We start from the raw sequence: 14,340 nt of genomic DNA on the forward strand, positions 1-14,340 counted from the left end.
CCTTTTTATCTAAGCAGTGATAGATAGTGGGTGATCTCATTTTTTAATTAGGATTTTATTAATTATCTTCTCATCTATTATAGAGATTTAGGCATAAATGAACACAGTGGCAAATTATACAAGATTTTAAAATGATAAGTGAACATATATTTTCTGACACATTGTCAGTTCCCAAATCATTTACTTTTAAACACACTTTAAATTAGTATCAAGTGCTTGATTTTAATAACTACTTTAGTGACATGAGAAACGATGGCACTTTAATTATTTTGCTGTTAAAAGTCATAAATTTCACTAACTTCATAATCTATGTTAAGAGTATTAGCTTAAAAATGTATTTTGAAAAGATTTTACATAGAGATTTAAAAGATAGTACCTTGAAATGGTTTACAGTTAAGCAAATGAAATATCACAGTTACAAGCACAGCTTTGAGATCTGACTTTTGTAAATGCTAGAACTTTGTTTCCTAATTTTTTTAGTTCTTCAAAGAATTAAGAGGCTGTATTATATAATTCATTTTAGTATGTTTACCTCAAGTACTTTTAGAACTAGACTGTATTTTTGCTGCCACAGATGTATCATGCAGGGAGTATCCTGGTTTAAATTCTGAAGTGCTTTCACTCCTACTTGGTTCACCTTGAAATCGTCTAAAAAGAAGTTGGCACATTATTTTGCGAATGTTACTGGACATCAGGAAATACATGACTGGATCTAAGCAACTATTGAAAGATGAGAGAACCAGCATGATCTCATTGGTTTTGTGAACAATTTCTTTCCAGTAGCAAGACGATACATTTAGCTGTGAAGAAATGTAGATGAATCGAAAGGCATGATAGGGAACAAAACATATAGTAAAAATGATAAGTACAATAAAGGAGTTCCGGGCTGTAGTGGCATATTTACCAGAATTAGGAAATTTTGACCTCCTTTTAGAAATCCTCAATAGATTCTTCCCAATCTTAATATATGAAAGGATTATTAGTAAGAAAATTAGCCAGAACATTACCACAAGAATGAAGTTAAAAATGGCTTCTCCTTTTGCATTATGCTTATCTCTATAATGGAAACACATTGTGGAATTATGCCCCCCTTTCTTAAGTGTTAAAATAATCATAGTTAGGAATCCACCAAGAGCAAGCATCCATACTATACAACAGACATAAATACTTTGTTTGGTTGTTATTGCCTTCCGTTGCTGTATAGACCGATTAATTTTTATATAGCGATCCAAACTGATGAATCCAAGCAAAATAATGCTAATGTACATGTTCATATAAAATAGTGTTCCCACAACCTTGCACAGAATCACACCTAGTGTCCACTTGTTTTGGTTAATGTGATACATTATTCGGAAAGGGAGGCAGAAGATGAGTAGGAGGTCTGCAATGACTACATTAAGTAGATAAATTTGAATGGAATTTCTTTTGCGGTGAATACCCAGAAATACATAGAGGGCGATTATGTTCCCAACCAGTCCCACAATGAAAATAACAGAGTAAGATGTTGTTAACACAGTAGATAGTAATTTTTCATCCATGGGACAGGTAGTAACATTTGGTGTTCCTGAGAAGTTTTGTGGCGGTTGGTCGCTATGACTGGTTATAAAGCGCATTCTGTGGGAGGAGTAAGGCCAGCTGCTGACTGAAGTTGTCGTCATTGTTATGGTGTAACTTCTCATTGTCTTCTGTGGAGATCAAAAAGTGAAAGTGCTAAATGACATATTCCTCGTGTGTAGTTCTCATGTCTTCAGATTTTTCCTACAACAGAATGCCAAACATTGAGTCATTTACTATTTTAATAATAGTTACTTTAACTAAAAGTGTAAATAATAGGCTGGGCCTCCCAGCACACGCCTATGGTCCTAGCTACTCGGGAGGCTACAGCAGGAGGATTGCTTGAATCCAGTAGTTCAAGGCTGTAGTGAGCTATAATTGTGCCACTGCACTCGAGCCTGGCAACAGAACAAGACCCCATCTCTTTAAAAAAAAAAAAAAAAAAAGACAGTGTAAGTAATAAATGATTTATTTTCAGACATTGTGAGAAACTTTACTTTTATCCTACTTCATCTAGTAACATTATTGTATCATTAAACAAGCAGCACATAGTGTGGTATCTCATAGAGTTTCATGCTCTAACCTTTCCTGTGGCTATGGCCTACATTCAAGGTCTGTTTCATGTATTATATTAAAACAACTCAATTTATGAAATCATCTTCTCTTAGGGAAGTTCTTATAGGAATAGAGATGCTAGTGAAGAGAAATGACAGCTCATATTTCTCTTTTTTCTTTTTTTTTTTTGAGACGGAGTCTCGCTCTGTCACCCAGGCTGGAGTGCAGTGGCCAGATCTCAGCTTACTGCAAGCTCCGCCTCCCGGGTTCACGCCATTCTCCTGCCTCAGCCTCCCGAGTAGCCGGGACTACAGGCGCCCGCCACCTCGCCCGGCTAGTTTTTTGTATTTTTTAGTAGAGACGGGGTTTCACCTTGTTAGCCAGGCTGGTCTCGATCTCCTGACCTCGTGATCCGCCCATCTCGGCCTCCCAAAGTGCTGGGATTACAGGCTTGAGCCACCGTGCCCAGCCGACAGCTCATATTTCTCAAAGATGAGCATCAGTTTCTCTAAAGGTATGTACAGCCATAAGAGAGCTGGGCCCACCGCTGGCCCTGCCCAGCTTCAGAACCACTTCCTGCCTTGACTTTTTCCCTCGTATGTGGCATTCATTCATTTTGACATGTATTGCTACATGGCGTGTGACTTACTGTGGCGGTCTCATTCTATAAGTGGGAATAAAGAAGAGGATCCTAAATTTCTTTTCAGCCTGAGACCAAGGTAGGGATCTTAGGGCATGCAATTAACATAATAGACTAAGAGAACACAGCACCTGCAAGGTTACACAGACTCTTGTATCAGTGGACAGGAGAAAAAAGTAACCAAACAAAACCAAGTCAGCTGGCAGCTGCTAGTTAGCCACTCCTAACCTAGAAGCATAGAGTGATAACGTAGATGGGAAACAGCATGTGCAATCTAAGATTTTGAAAGTAACCTGACCGGCCGGGGGCGGTGGCTCAAGCCTGTAATCCCAGCACTTTGGGAGGCCGAGACGGGCGGATCACGAGGTCAGGAGATCGAGACCATCCTGACTAACACAGTGAAACCCCGTCTCTACTAAAAAATACAAAAAACTAGCCGGGCGAGGTGGCGGGCGCCTGTAGTCCCAGCCACTCGGGAGGCTGAGGCAGGAGAATGGCGTAAACCCGGGAGGCGGAGCTTGCAGTGAGCTGAGATCCGGCCACTGCACTCCAGCCTGGGCGACAGAGTGAGACTCTGTCTCAAAAAAAAAAAAAAAAGAAAGAAAGTAACCTGACCAAAGCTTAAATGTGCCCTGGGTTCAATAATTTGAGACTTGCTAGAACCTTCGAAGAGATAGTGTTTGAATTCTACTTGTTTGTGGCAGCAGAGAATATTTGCAAAGCTACTTATTATTGGCCCAATGACTGCTGTGAAGAGCTTGGTCTGAGAGCTGGTCACAACAAGTAAAGAAAGCATTTCTGGAGGTCTCATCACATTTCTCTCTTAGAGTGACTGCCCTATTTCTCTACAGCAGCCACTTAGCAGGGTTAACATAAAGATGCCCAGAGCAAGGTTTTCAAAATCAGACCCAACTAACTTGTGACCAAGGGCAAATAACTTAATCTTTTCTATGCCTTAGTTTTCTCATTTGTGAAAATGAAAAATGCATAAGAAGAACTTAATCCTGGCACATAGTGATTGCTTAATAAAAGTTAGCTTTAATAAACACCTCTTGATTAATCTCATTTTAGTAAATATCTCACACTTGGCTAAGTACTGTGTGGGAAAGGAAGGTGAATAAGACAGAGACCCTATTAGTAAACATTTTGGAGAAGTGGACATTCAAACCCTGACTGCTACCATGTAAAGTGGATTTGAATTACATAAATTAAGTCCCTGATTGGATCTTATACACAGAGAAAAATAGCCTTTCTTAAAGCTCTACCCATAATTTGATTAAAAACAAAGCATTTTTGTAGAGGGTAACATTAAGGTTTAAAATGTTATAAAGTTGGGGAGCATTGATTCCACAGAAGAGGAACTGGCTGGTGAAGAGGAAGTTATGTAATCCCTGGTAAGAGCCTGTTTCCAGAATTCAGGAAGGTGGAGGGAGAAAGGAAGGGAGCGGGGAAGGACTGGGTCTAGTCTGTCGTGTGTCTCAACTTCAGGAAGACAAATTTCAGAAAGTTTATAGAAAGATATAGGTGTGTTTCTTGTGATCTTAGATTCTGGTTTTTTTGTTTGATTTGATTTGTTTTGTTTTGTTTTGTTTTTGAGACAGAGTTTTGCTCTTGTCACCCAGGCTAGAGTGCAATGGCGCGATCTCAGCTCACTGCAACCTCTGCCTCCTGGGTTCAAGTGATTCTCCTGCCTCAGCCTCCCGAGTAGCTGGGATTACAGGTGGGATTACACCACCATGCCCGGCTAATTTTTGTATTTTTAGTAGAGATGGGGTTTCACCATGTTGGCCAGGCTGGTCTTGAACTCCTGACCTCAGGTGATCCTCCCGCTTCGGCCTCCCAAAGTGCTGGGATTACAGGTGTAAGCCACCATGCCCAGCCTGTGATCTAAGATTCTAAAAGGAAAGGGCAATCTAGAAAGAATGTCAGGCTGCCAAAAATGAAACTAATAATGCAACCTGCATTACCAGGAAATGGGTGTCTGTAGAGGGACCACCTATATTGTGTGGTTATCTAGGGAGCTCTCATAGGTTCAGGGAATTGAGGCACAGGAAGTGATGTGATTTTGAGAGCTCAAGTAGCTGAAATGACATGAAAAACTCACCTGTAAGTAGTTATTTTGGATTTTTTTCTTCTCTCATGCTAGATTTTAAATTCCATTAGGATTAAGAACCAAATCAATTTTGTTTGGCTCTCTGTACCTAATGCTTAGCACAATAAATAATACTAAATCAAAGAGGGAATTTATTAGAAATACATATGAAGCTCTACATGTGGATATTAAAAGCAGCTTTACAAGTACAGGAAGAGCTTTAGCTGCATTAACAAACACAATTGCAATTGCTCTATCAGTAGCGTAGTGTGGTGGCAACGAAAAACCCATCTTTAATTGAATTCCTAGATATGTGGTGTCTGAAATGAAAATTGTTACTACTAAACTGCTTCCATCCCAAGCTGGTAGGATCTCCCCTTTAATGTAGTGTTTGATCCACAGCAGTACACTTAGAAAAGGCCATGGACAAAATGGAGAGAAGAACTCAAATCATGTCATAGAAGCAAATTGAAGGAAATAGGCACCTTACCTTGAAGATGAGAATGCTTTACAAAGCCATAGAGAAAAGGGTTTCACTTTGTTATATGTGTCCTCGCAAAGCAAAACAAGAACCAATGATAGAAATTGCAGAGACAGATGTTGCCTCCTTTTAAGGAAATCATTTTTTTCTAATGAAATGATCTCTCTTGGGAGGCAATATAAGGATCTTACCACTGGAGATTTTTGAGACTACCACCAATTGGAGTCTTTGTAGAAGGGATTATCAGTGGTTCTCAATCCTGGCTACATATTAGAATCCTCTTGAGGGCTTTTTAAAGATACCAGTGCTTGGCTCCTTCCCCAGATACTCTGATTTAATTGGTCTGGAATGGGTTTCAGGCACTGGTTTCCTTTAAAAGCTCCTCAGGGGATTTTAATGTGCAGTCAGAATTGAACCCTTAAGCTAGATGGCCAAACCATTAACTAATATTTATTTAGTACTTTCTGTGTACCAGACATTGTGTTAAACCCATTTATGTTACTTCCTTTGCATAATCCTTGCAATACTCTGTGAGGTAGGTATCACAAAAGAGGTAATGAAAGATCAAGAGGTTGACCAGGTACAGTGGCTCACGCCTGTAATCCCAACACTTTGGGAGGCTGAGGCTGGAGGATCACTTGAGACCAGGAGTTCAAGACCAGCCTGCCAGCCAAGGCAACATAGCAAGAACCTGTCTCTAAAATAAAAAAAAAAAGGAAGAAAGAAAGAAAGTTCAAGAGGTTATGATCTTTACTCTTGGCCACACAACTCTTTTTTTTTTTTTTTTTTTTAGATGGAGTCTCACTCTGTCACCCAGGCGGGAGTTCAAATGGCGTGGTCTCAGCTCACTGCAACCTCCGCCTCCTGGGTTCAAGCAATGCTCCTGCCTCAGCTTCCCAAGTAGCTGGGACTACAGGCATGTGCCACCACACCCAGCTAATTTTTGTATTTTTAGTAGAGACGGAGTTTCACTGTGTTGGCCAGGCTGGTCTTGAACTCCTGACCTCATGATCCACCCGCCTCTGCCTCCTAAAGTGCTGGGATTACAGGCATGAGCCACCGCACCTGGCAAGCCACACAATTCTTAAATGACAGTGCCCAAGGTGGGACTCAGATCTGACTTTTAGAGCCCATGATGCTTTTCACCAAACCTCACTCCTTTTCACATAAGATCAGCATTTTCTTGATTAATATTGAGTTCTATCAGCAGTATTTTGACATGATTCCTTTAACATACACTTTAACAATTTTAAGAACAGATTATGCCATCTGGCTTTACTTCTTTACAAAGGGTGTTAATCTTCTTATTTGCTATGTCCATTATTATAAGGAAGTAAATCTAGAGTTTACAGAATCACAAATCATTCATCAGAATGATTGCCACTACCCGCAGAGCATATCTTTTTAAACTTACTTCTAGACCCGATAGCCATAATCAGGATGTCTCCAGAAAGCTGTTAGCACAAAGCACATATCCTGAAACCATTTGCCTCAGCTCTAATCTGCAAGTAAAATAAGTAATAGTTGGATGGTCTGTCAGTAAGCGTTTCTGGTTTTGCTTTAGTCTTCAGTTTAAAGAGAATGAAGCAAAGCCAATGCATTTGTTTACATTATAATAGTGGCCATCATTTACAACCATGTTTTAGACAGCTTGCATACAATTATTGATTCACAAATTGACAGCTGGGCACCATGGTTCATGCCTGTGATCCCAGCACTTTGGGAGGCTGAAGCAGGAGGATCACTTGAGTTCAAGAGTTCTAGACCAGCCTGGGCAAGATGGTGAAACCCTGTCTCTACAAAAAATATAAAAATTAGCTGGGTATGGTGACGTGTGCCTGTAGTCCCAGCTACTCCCAGCTACTCAAGAGCCTGAGGTGGGAGGATCGCTTGAGCCTGGGAAGCAGAGGTTGCAGTGATCCAAGATCACTCCACTGTACTTCAGCCTGGGTGACAGGGTAAGACCTTGTCTCAAAAAAATAAAAAAAAAATTAAAAAAAAAAAAATTGGCTGGGCACAGTGGCTCATTCCTGTAATTCCAGCACTTTGGGAGGCCGAGGCAGGCAAATTACTGGAGGCCAGGAATTCAAGACCAGCCTGGCCAACATAGCGAAACCCCGCCTCTACTAACAATACCAAAAAAAAAAAAAAAAAATAGCAAGGCGTGGTGGCACGCACCTGTAGTCCCAGCTACTCCGCAGGCTAAGGCTGGAGAATTGCTTGAACCCAGGAGACAGAGGCTGCGGTGAGCTGTGCATGCCACTGCACTCTAGCCTGGGCAACAGAACGAGAGTCTGTCTCAAAAAAAAAATTTTTTTTTAATTAAAAATCACAATTAGATTCTGTTTTAAACTTGGTGACTGTTTTTTTTTTCCTCCTTTGAAGTTGGTTTGTACATTACAATGTCATTCACTATATAAGGCTATTTATTGATACTTTTAAATTTACTTGTTTGATATGTTAAGAATTGCTTGTGAAGATAAGAAACAAACCACTGTGTTTACATAGGGGATTAATTTCCCAGTGGACATTGCTTGTGACCCATGTGCTATATTGAAGTGGTCACAATAGTTTTGTAATAGTGGATAATGTTTTTTAAATGTTGTTACGTGGCAAATCCTATTCACAAGTTCAAAAACATAGTTTAGCGCATTGTACCCTCGCACCACCACCTACTCCTGCAGTTTTTTTTTCAACTGGCTCATGTAGGAGTACTGGACCCAGAGGGCAGGACCCAACAGATTCCACTGTGACTCCAGATGAGCAGAAGCTTTTAAAATGCAGTTTGGGTATGTTTGTGAAAATATCACATTGCTATGTTGAAATACATACCTATTTGGTAATAGTCGCAACCTTTCACCGTTTTTAGTTTGACTTGATGATGACGGAATCTATTCAGGGCATGCTTCAAAATTGCATTAACTGCTGTATACAAAATGAAAATTGAAAACATATTACTTTAGAAATAATACTATTAGTAATGTGTTAGGTTTTGTTACAAATTTAACTGTGTCCATAAAAAACACATTTTTAAAAATTATTATTTGAACTAAAGCATATTTTGCTTTCTCTCTTATCTAATATTCACCTTATTTACTTCTGAAACACCAAACTTAAATGTTGTATGGTTTGGTAATACTATAAAGTAGTAATAATATAATAAAGAAAAGACAGTAATAGAAAATAGGGAGACAGCATAACTTAATAAAGTCAATAAGTTATAATTTATAATACATTAGAAATAAAATGTATTGCATATGAAAATAACTTTTAATTCATGCAAGTAGATCTGCAAATCTTGATGGCAGTATCCAAATGCAGTATCAACAATGTGACTATATTGACAGTAGGAGCTTAAATACCTTGAATGTCTTAAAGTACTTAAAATAACTAAAAAGGCAGTCTCATTTGAAATCAAGGCAGAGGCGTCATTCAAGCAATTTACTCAGTAGTTCTAAAAGCAAAGAACTGCTGACATTACAGTAGCCTTATCACCATGAATCACGTTTCACTTTGAATGTTCAGATAATCAAATTTTAGCTGAAATAAAGGTTCATTTATAGAGCTGAAATCAATACTCACAGTTCAGGTTCGCCTGAAGTAAAAGGAGCTGAACCCTAAGCTTCCCTAGACACTGAGACTCGTCTTGGTTGTGTCAGCTGGGCTCTTCCATCCGGTCGTGGTGCAATTGGTTGGGGTTCTCTTCTTTTTTATGTTCACATGTGGTGGTAGGGGTTTTTTTTTTCCCCTTCTTTTTTTTGTTTCTTTTTTCATTATGACAACTCTCAGATTCCTTTTGAAAATATTAAAAAGCCCTGCCACCATGGAACAACTTTAAGCTCAAGCAACACTGAACTTTAGGAAATTATTTATATCTTTTTTATGAATACCTTCCAACTTGATAACTGTGGAAAGTTTTCCTCCCCCACCCAAAATTTAAAAGCTTTATAAATTCTAAGCAGAAATATGTATTTTCTATTTTTTGTAAGAAATGATACATCATATGCTATATGGACTTTCAAAGCACAAGCACTGAATTTCTGTTTCTTTTTGGATTTGTTTTAGAAATTAAGTTATTCAGATAAAGTGGCATTCCTTTATTGAATTATAATAACATTAGTGATGAATTATTTTACTCTTTTTTAAGTTTTACTTCATTTGTACATTATTTTAGCATATTTCCATGTATTCCTTTAAGACCTTTGCTAAAACAGTCTTGTGTTATTAGGACTAGATGAGATTTCTGATGGTGGTCTCCCCTTTTTATCACTATGATAAACTCTCCCAAGCAAATTAAAACATCACCTGTATTTTAAGCAAAATAATGACGGGATTCTGCAGTTTTGGTTTTGATGCTAGTCCAAAATTTAACCACTATCTGTCCATCTATGTAACTGCTGGCAGTGCAGTTTAGTGTTATTTCCCTTTTTTTGTTGCCATTTGAAATGAAGAAGAGTTAGTTTTCATTCTCCCCATAAATGTTGTCCTGCGGCTTTGTTTACACTAAATATTTGACTCATTGGGCTGTATCTAACATTCTAATTATTTCTGGGTACACTCTTCTGAACATTATATTCTCCAGAGCTTTTTGTTTGTTGTAAATATGATATATGGGACAGGATATTTTTAAATTGCTAGAATAAAAATGTTTTGTAGCTCTTACTTCCCCTCAGAACCTCTGAGAAGGAAGGTGGTTACTGTATTGGTCTGGCAGGATTTTCTTTTATTGTGGTACAATATGTAACATTAGATTTACCATCTTAACCTTTTTTTTTTTTTTTTTGAGACGGAGTTTCGCTCTTGTCGCCCAGGGTGGAGTACAGTGGCACGATCTCAGCTCACTGCAACCTCTGCCTCCTAGGTTCCAGCTATTCTTCTGCCTCAGCCTCCTGAGTAGCTGGGATTACAGACATGCACCACCATCCCTGGCTAATTTTTGTATTTTTAATAGAGACGGGGTTTTGCCATGTTGGTCAGGCTAGTCTTGAACTCCTGACCTCAAATGATCCACCCACATCATCCTCCCAAAGTGCTGTGATTACAGGCATGAGCCATTGTGCCCAGCCCCATCTTAACCATTTTTAAGTGTACAATTCAATAGTGTTAAGTATATTCACATTGTTGTGCAACAGTTTCTAGAAGTTTTTCGTCTTGCACAACTAAAACCCTTTACCACTAAACTATTTCTCTCCTCTTCCACTGCCCTTACAATCATGATTTGTGTTTCATTGATTTTGACTATTTTGGATACTTCATATGAGTGGAATCACACAGTATTTGTCCTTTTGTGACAGGTTTATCTCCGTTAGTGTCATATCCTTGAGGTTCATCTGTGTTGCAGCATGTTACAGGATTTTCTTCTTTTATCAAACTGCATTATATTCCACTGTATATGCACCACATTTTCCTTATGCATTCATCTGTTGATGGAGTTTTTGGTTGCTTCCACCTCTTGACTAATGTGAATAATGCTGCAGTGAACATGAGTATGCATATATCTCTTCAAGATCCTATCAGGAATTTTTTAATGACTAAATAGGCATTTACCTATGTGCATTCTATTTCATATAATCTAGTATGAATATATTTTTTTCTATATTATTTTCCTACACCTAAGCCAACCTTTTTCAAAATACTAATTGTTTTAATCTTCAGTTTCCTCATATTGTGACCACATTTTCTCCTCAATGTGAGTCAACACAGCTACCACCAGATTTGAGTATAATCTTTTTATAGCTATTTCTTTATATACGCTTTTTCCTGTTCATTCTGGATTTTCTGGTTTGTCTCTGTGTTCTTAGCTCATTTTCGATATGTCCTTTTCCCTTCACGCTTCCTCTTTCTCTTGTTGAGATTGTAAGGTATTTATTTATATAAAGATAGAAGTAGAAAAGAATAAATGTATACGCTTGTTTGGTGCCATCTATTACTGATATCACCGTTCTCTTTAAATCCCAACCCCGGTTAAATTCAGCTCACCACCTACTCCAGGCCTGAACCTTGCCATCTAAAATGAAGACTGCTGGATACAAACATTCAATGATGCTGATTGGTCTCGCTTCAAATTCATGACTACAAACCTCAAGTGGGCCCCTGGGCTGCCAACAATCCTGGTATATTTCCTTAGTCCAGTGGTTCTCAAAACAGGTCCCAAACGAGTTGCATCAACATCACTCAGAAGCTTGTTAGAAATGTATGTTCTTAGCTGGGCATGGTGGCGCACGCCTGTAGTTCCAGCTACTTGGGAGGCTGAGATGGGAGGAGTACTTGAGCCTAAGAGTTTGAGTCTAGCCTGGGCAACATAGCAAAACCTTGTCCCTAAAAAAAAAGAAAAGAAAAGAAAAAAAAAAAAGGCTGAGTGTAGTGGCTCACGCCTGTAATCCCAGCACTTTGGGAGGCCAAGGTGGGCAGATCACCTCAGGTCAGGAGTTCAAGACCAGCCTGACGAACATGGTGCAACCCTGTCTCTACTAAAAATATAAAAATTAGCCGGGTGTGGCGGCACGCGCCTGTAATCCCAGTTACTCAGGAGGCTGAGGCAGGAGAATCGCTTGAACCTGGGAGGCAGAGGTTGCAGTGAGCTGAGATCGCACCGTTGCACTCCAGCCTGGGTGACAGATCGAGACTCCATCTCAAAAAACAAAAAAGAAAAAAATGCATATTCCTGACCTCATCCCAGACCTGTGAGCCAGAAATTCTGGGGATGGGGCTCAGCAACCTGTGTGATTCTGATGCTAAGGTTTGAGGACCACTGTTTAATCAGTTCATTCTCCTATTCCTTGAAAATACTTTTTCACACCTGTACTCTTCTCAGACTGCCAGGAACCCCCCTCCTTCCTCACTCCCACCTGGTGACCACTTTTTATTTCACCAAGAAAATAGAAGCACTCGGAAGAGAACTTTATTGTCTTCCAGTGTCCACCTCTGCTAGTATATACAAATCTCTCTCTTTAAGAAACAAAAGCCGGGCACAGTGCTTCATGCTTGTAATCCCAGCACTTTGGCCAGCTGAGGTGGGCAGATCCCTTGAGATCAGGAGTTCGAGACTAGCCTGGGAAACATGGTGAAACCCTGTCTTTACAAAAAACCACAAAAATTAGCCAGGTGTGGTGGCACGTACCTGTAGTCCCAGCTACTCAGGAGGCTGAGGCAAGAGGGTGGCTTAAGCCCCAGGAGTTGGAGGCTGCAGTGAGCCATGATCGTGCCACTGCACTCCAGCCTGGGTGACATAGTGAGACCCTGTCTCAAAATAAATAAAATTAAAAATTTAAAAACCTCCACAAAAAAGCGATAGGTACTGCAATGGAATTACCTATAGAATATATTGTTATGTGGAAATTTTGAATATTTGTGCGTATTTTCTTATTTTTAAAAAATTGAAGGATAAACTGAAAACTAATAAAAATAGTTACCAGTGGTGAAGAAAAGATTGGGAGTGGGGGAAGAGTGCAAAAGCTAGACCTCTCTGAATAGTATGTTTTATAGTTTGTACTTTAGAACGTATGTACATGTTTTATATAATTAAAACACCAAATTAAGGCAAAATCTAATGAAAACAAAAGAACTTTGCTCTATTGCAAAGTGAAAGCATAACCACAAGGAGTTATTTTTAGTAACTTTAAAATAGTTACTATTTTTAGTAACTTTAAAATAGGGTAGGGGTTTTTGTTTTGTTTTTACATAATTTTAGACTTACAGAAAAGTCTAAGTTATGAGAACAAGTACGAGGATTCTAGATACCTTTTACTCAGATTCTCTATGTTAACATTTTTTTTTCATTTGTTTAATCCTTCTCAATCTCTCACTCTTATCCATTACATATTTCCTAAAAATAAGGAATTCTTTTACATAGCTGCAGTACAGTTATCAAAATTAGATAATTTATATTGACCTAATATCATTATGTATTCTACAGACCTTGTTTCAATTTCATCAGTTGTCCTAGTAATATCCTTTATAACAAATAAAACAAACCGGGCACAGTGGCTCACACCTGTAATCCCAGCACTTTCGGAGGATGAGGCGGGCAGATCACTTGCATTTTTGGTAGAGACAGCGTTTTGGCATGTTGTTACATGCCAAATTAGCCCAGCATGGTAGCACGTGCCTGTAGTTCCAGCTACGCAGGAGGCTGAGGCGGGAAAATTGCTTAATTTTCGCCATGCTGCCCATGCTGGTCTCAAAGTCCTCGACTCAAGTAATCTGCCCACCGCAGCCTCCCAAAGTACTGGGATTATAGGCATGAGCCACCACACCTGACCCCTTCACCTTCTTTTTGCTTTAAGTTGCCATTTCGCTTTTTTTCAAATTATGTTAGAATCTGTAGATATACCTTTCTTATATCAATCCTGCACCCACATAAAAGCTGCATTTTCAGTACTACTTAAAAAGGTATTTCACAAAAAGTGCAAGATTTTAGCACCTACTGGTGTAGCTGCAGGAGCAGCTTCATGAATTTCCTTTTTTTTTTTTTATTACAATGGTCCTTATGTTGGATTCATTTATCTTGAGATGGCAGCCAATTGCAGTTGCAGACCTCAGTCTACAGTACATATCAAGCAATTCAGCTTTTTCTTTTTTTCTTTTTTTTTTTTTTTTTGAGATGGAGTCTCACTCTTATCACCCAGGCTGGAGTGCAGTGGCGCGATCTCGGCTCACTGCAACCTCCGCCTCCCAGGTTCAAGCAGTTCTCCCACCTCAGCCTACTGAGTAGCTGGGATTTACAGGCACCTGCCACCATGCCCGGCTAATTTTTATACTTTTAGTAGAGATGGGGTTTCACCATGTTGGCCAGGCTGGTCTCGAACTCCTGACCTCAGCCGCAGCCTACCTTTTCTTGTAATGTCATGACTTTCCTCTGTTTCTTAGGAGCACTTCTAGCATCACCAGTGGCACTTTGTATGGATCCTATGGTTTAGGGTATTGCACTAAACACAATGAAAATAATGTGAGAACTGTGAGATCACTTTTACTGTGATATGCAATTTATTGGAGAGATGAACTGCTCAAGCAGAGATA

General features: G+C 39.3%; 2 protein-coding genes across 9 annotated transcripts in view; one reads left to right on the forward strand and one right to left on the reverse strand.

Moving 5' to 3' along the window:
* The window catches only part of CASK (calcium/calmodulin dependent serine protein kinase), a 392,463-nt gene that overhangs the window by 223,916 nt on the left and 154,207 nt on the right, over nt 1-14,340 (forward strand). The gene's annotated exons all lie outside the window — the stretch shown is intronic.
* On the reverse strand, nt 35-9,016 carry GPR34 (G protein-coupled receptor 34). Of its 5 annotated transcripts, XM_025372355.1 has the most exons (4): nt 8,905-8,976; nt 8,155-8,247; nt 7,501-7,616; nt 35-1,758 (listed from the first exon to the last, which is right to left on the reverse strand). In XM_025372355.1, exon 4 carries the CDS (start codon nt 1,677-1,679, stop codon nt 534-536), a length of 1,146 nt encoding a protein of 381 aa, XP_025228140.1. In that variant the 5' UTR covers nt 1,680-1,758; nt 7,501-7,616; nt 8,155-8,247; nt 8,905-8,976; the 3' UTR covers nt 35-533. The 5 variants fall into 5 exon arrangements, with proteins under 5 accessions (XP_025228140.1, XP_025228139.1, XP_025228137.1 ...); XM_025372354.1 differs by lacking the exon at nt 7,501-7,616 and having other exon boundaries at nt 35-1,685; nt 8,155-8,244; nt 8,905-9,016; XM_025372352.1 differs by lacking the exon at nt 7,501-7,616 and having other exon boundaries at nt 8,905-9,016.

The sequence above is a fragment of the Theropithecus gelada genome, chromosome X, assembly GCF_003255815.1.
Source record: "Theropithecus gelada isolate Dixy chromosome X, Tgel_1.0, whole genome shotgun sequence".
Lineage (NCBI taxonomy): Eukaryota > Metazoa > Chordata > Mammalia > Primates > Cercopithecidae > Theropithecus > Theropithecus gelada.

Bases quoted from the DNA above. Each gene is read 5' to 3' on its own strand.
- GPR34 (XM_025372354.1), bottom strand. From the start codon at position 1,679: ATGAGAAGTTACACCATAACAATGACGACAACTTCAGTCAGCAGCTGG.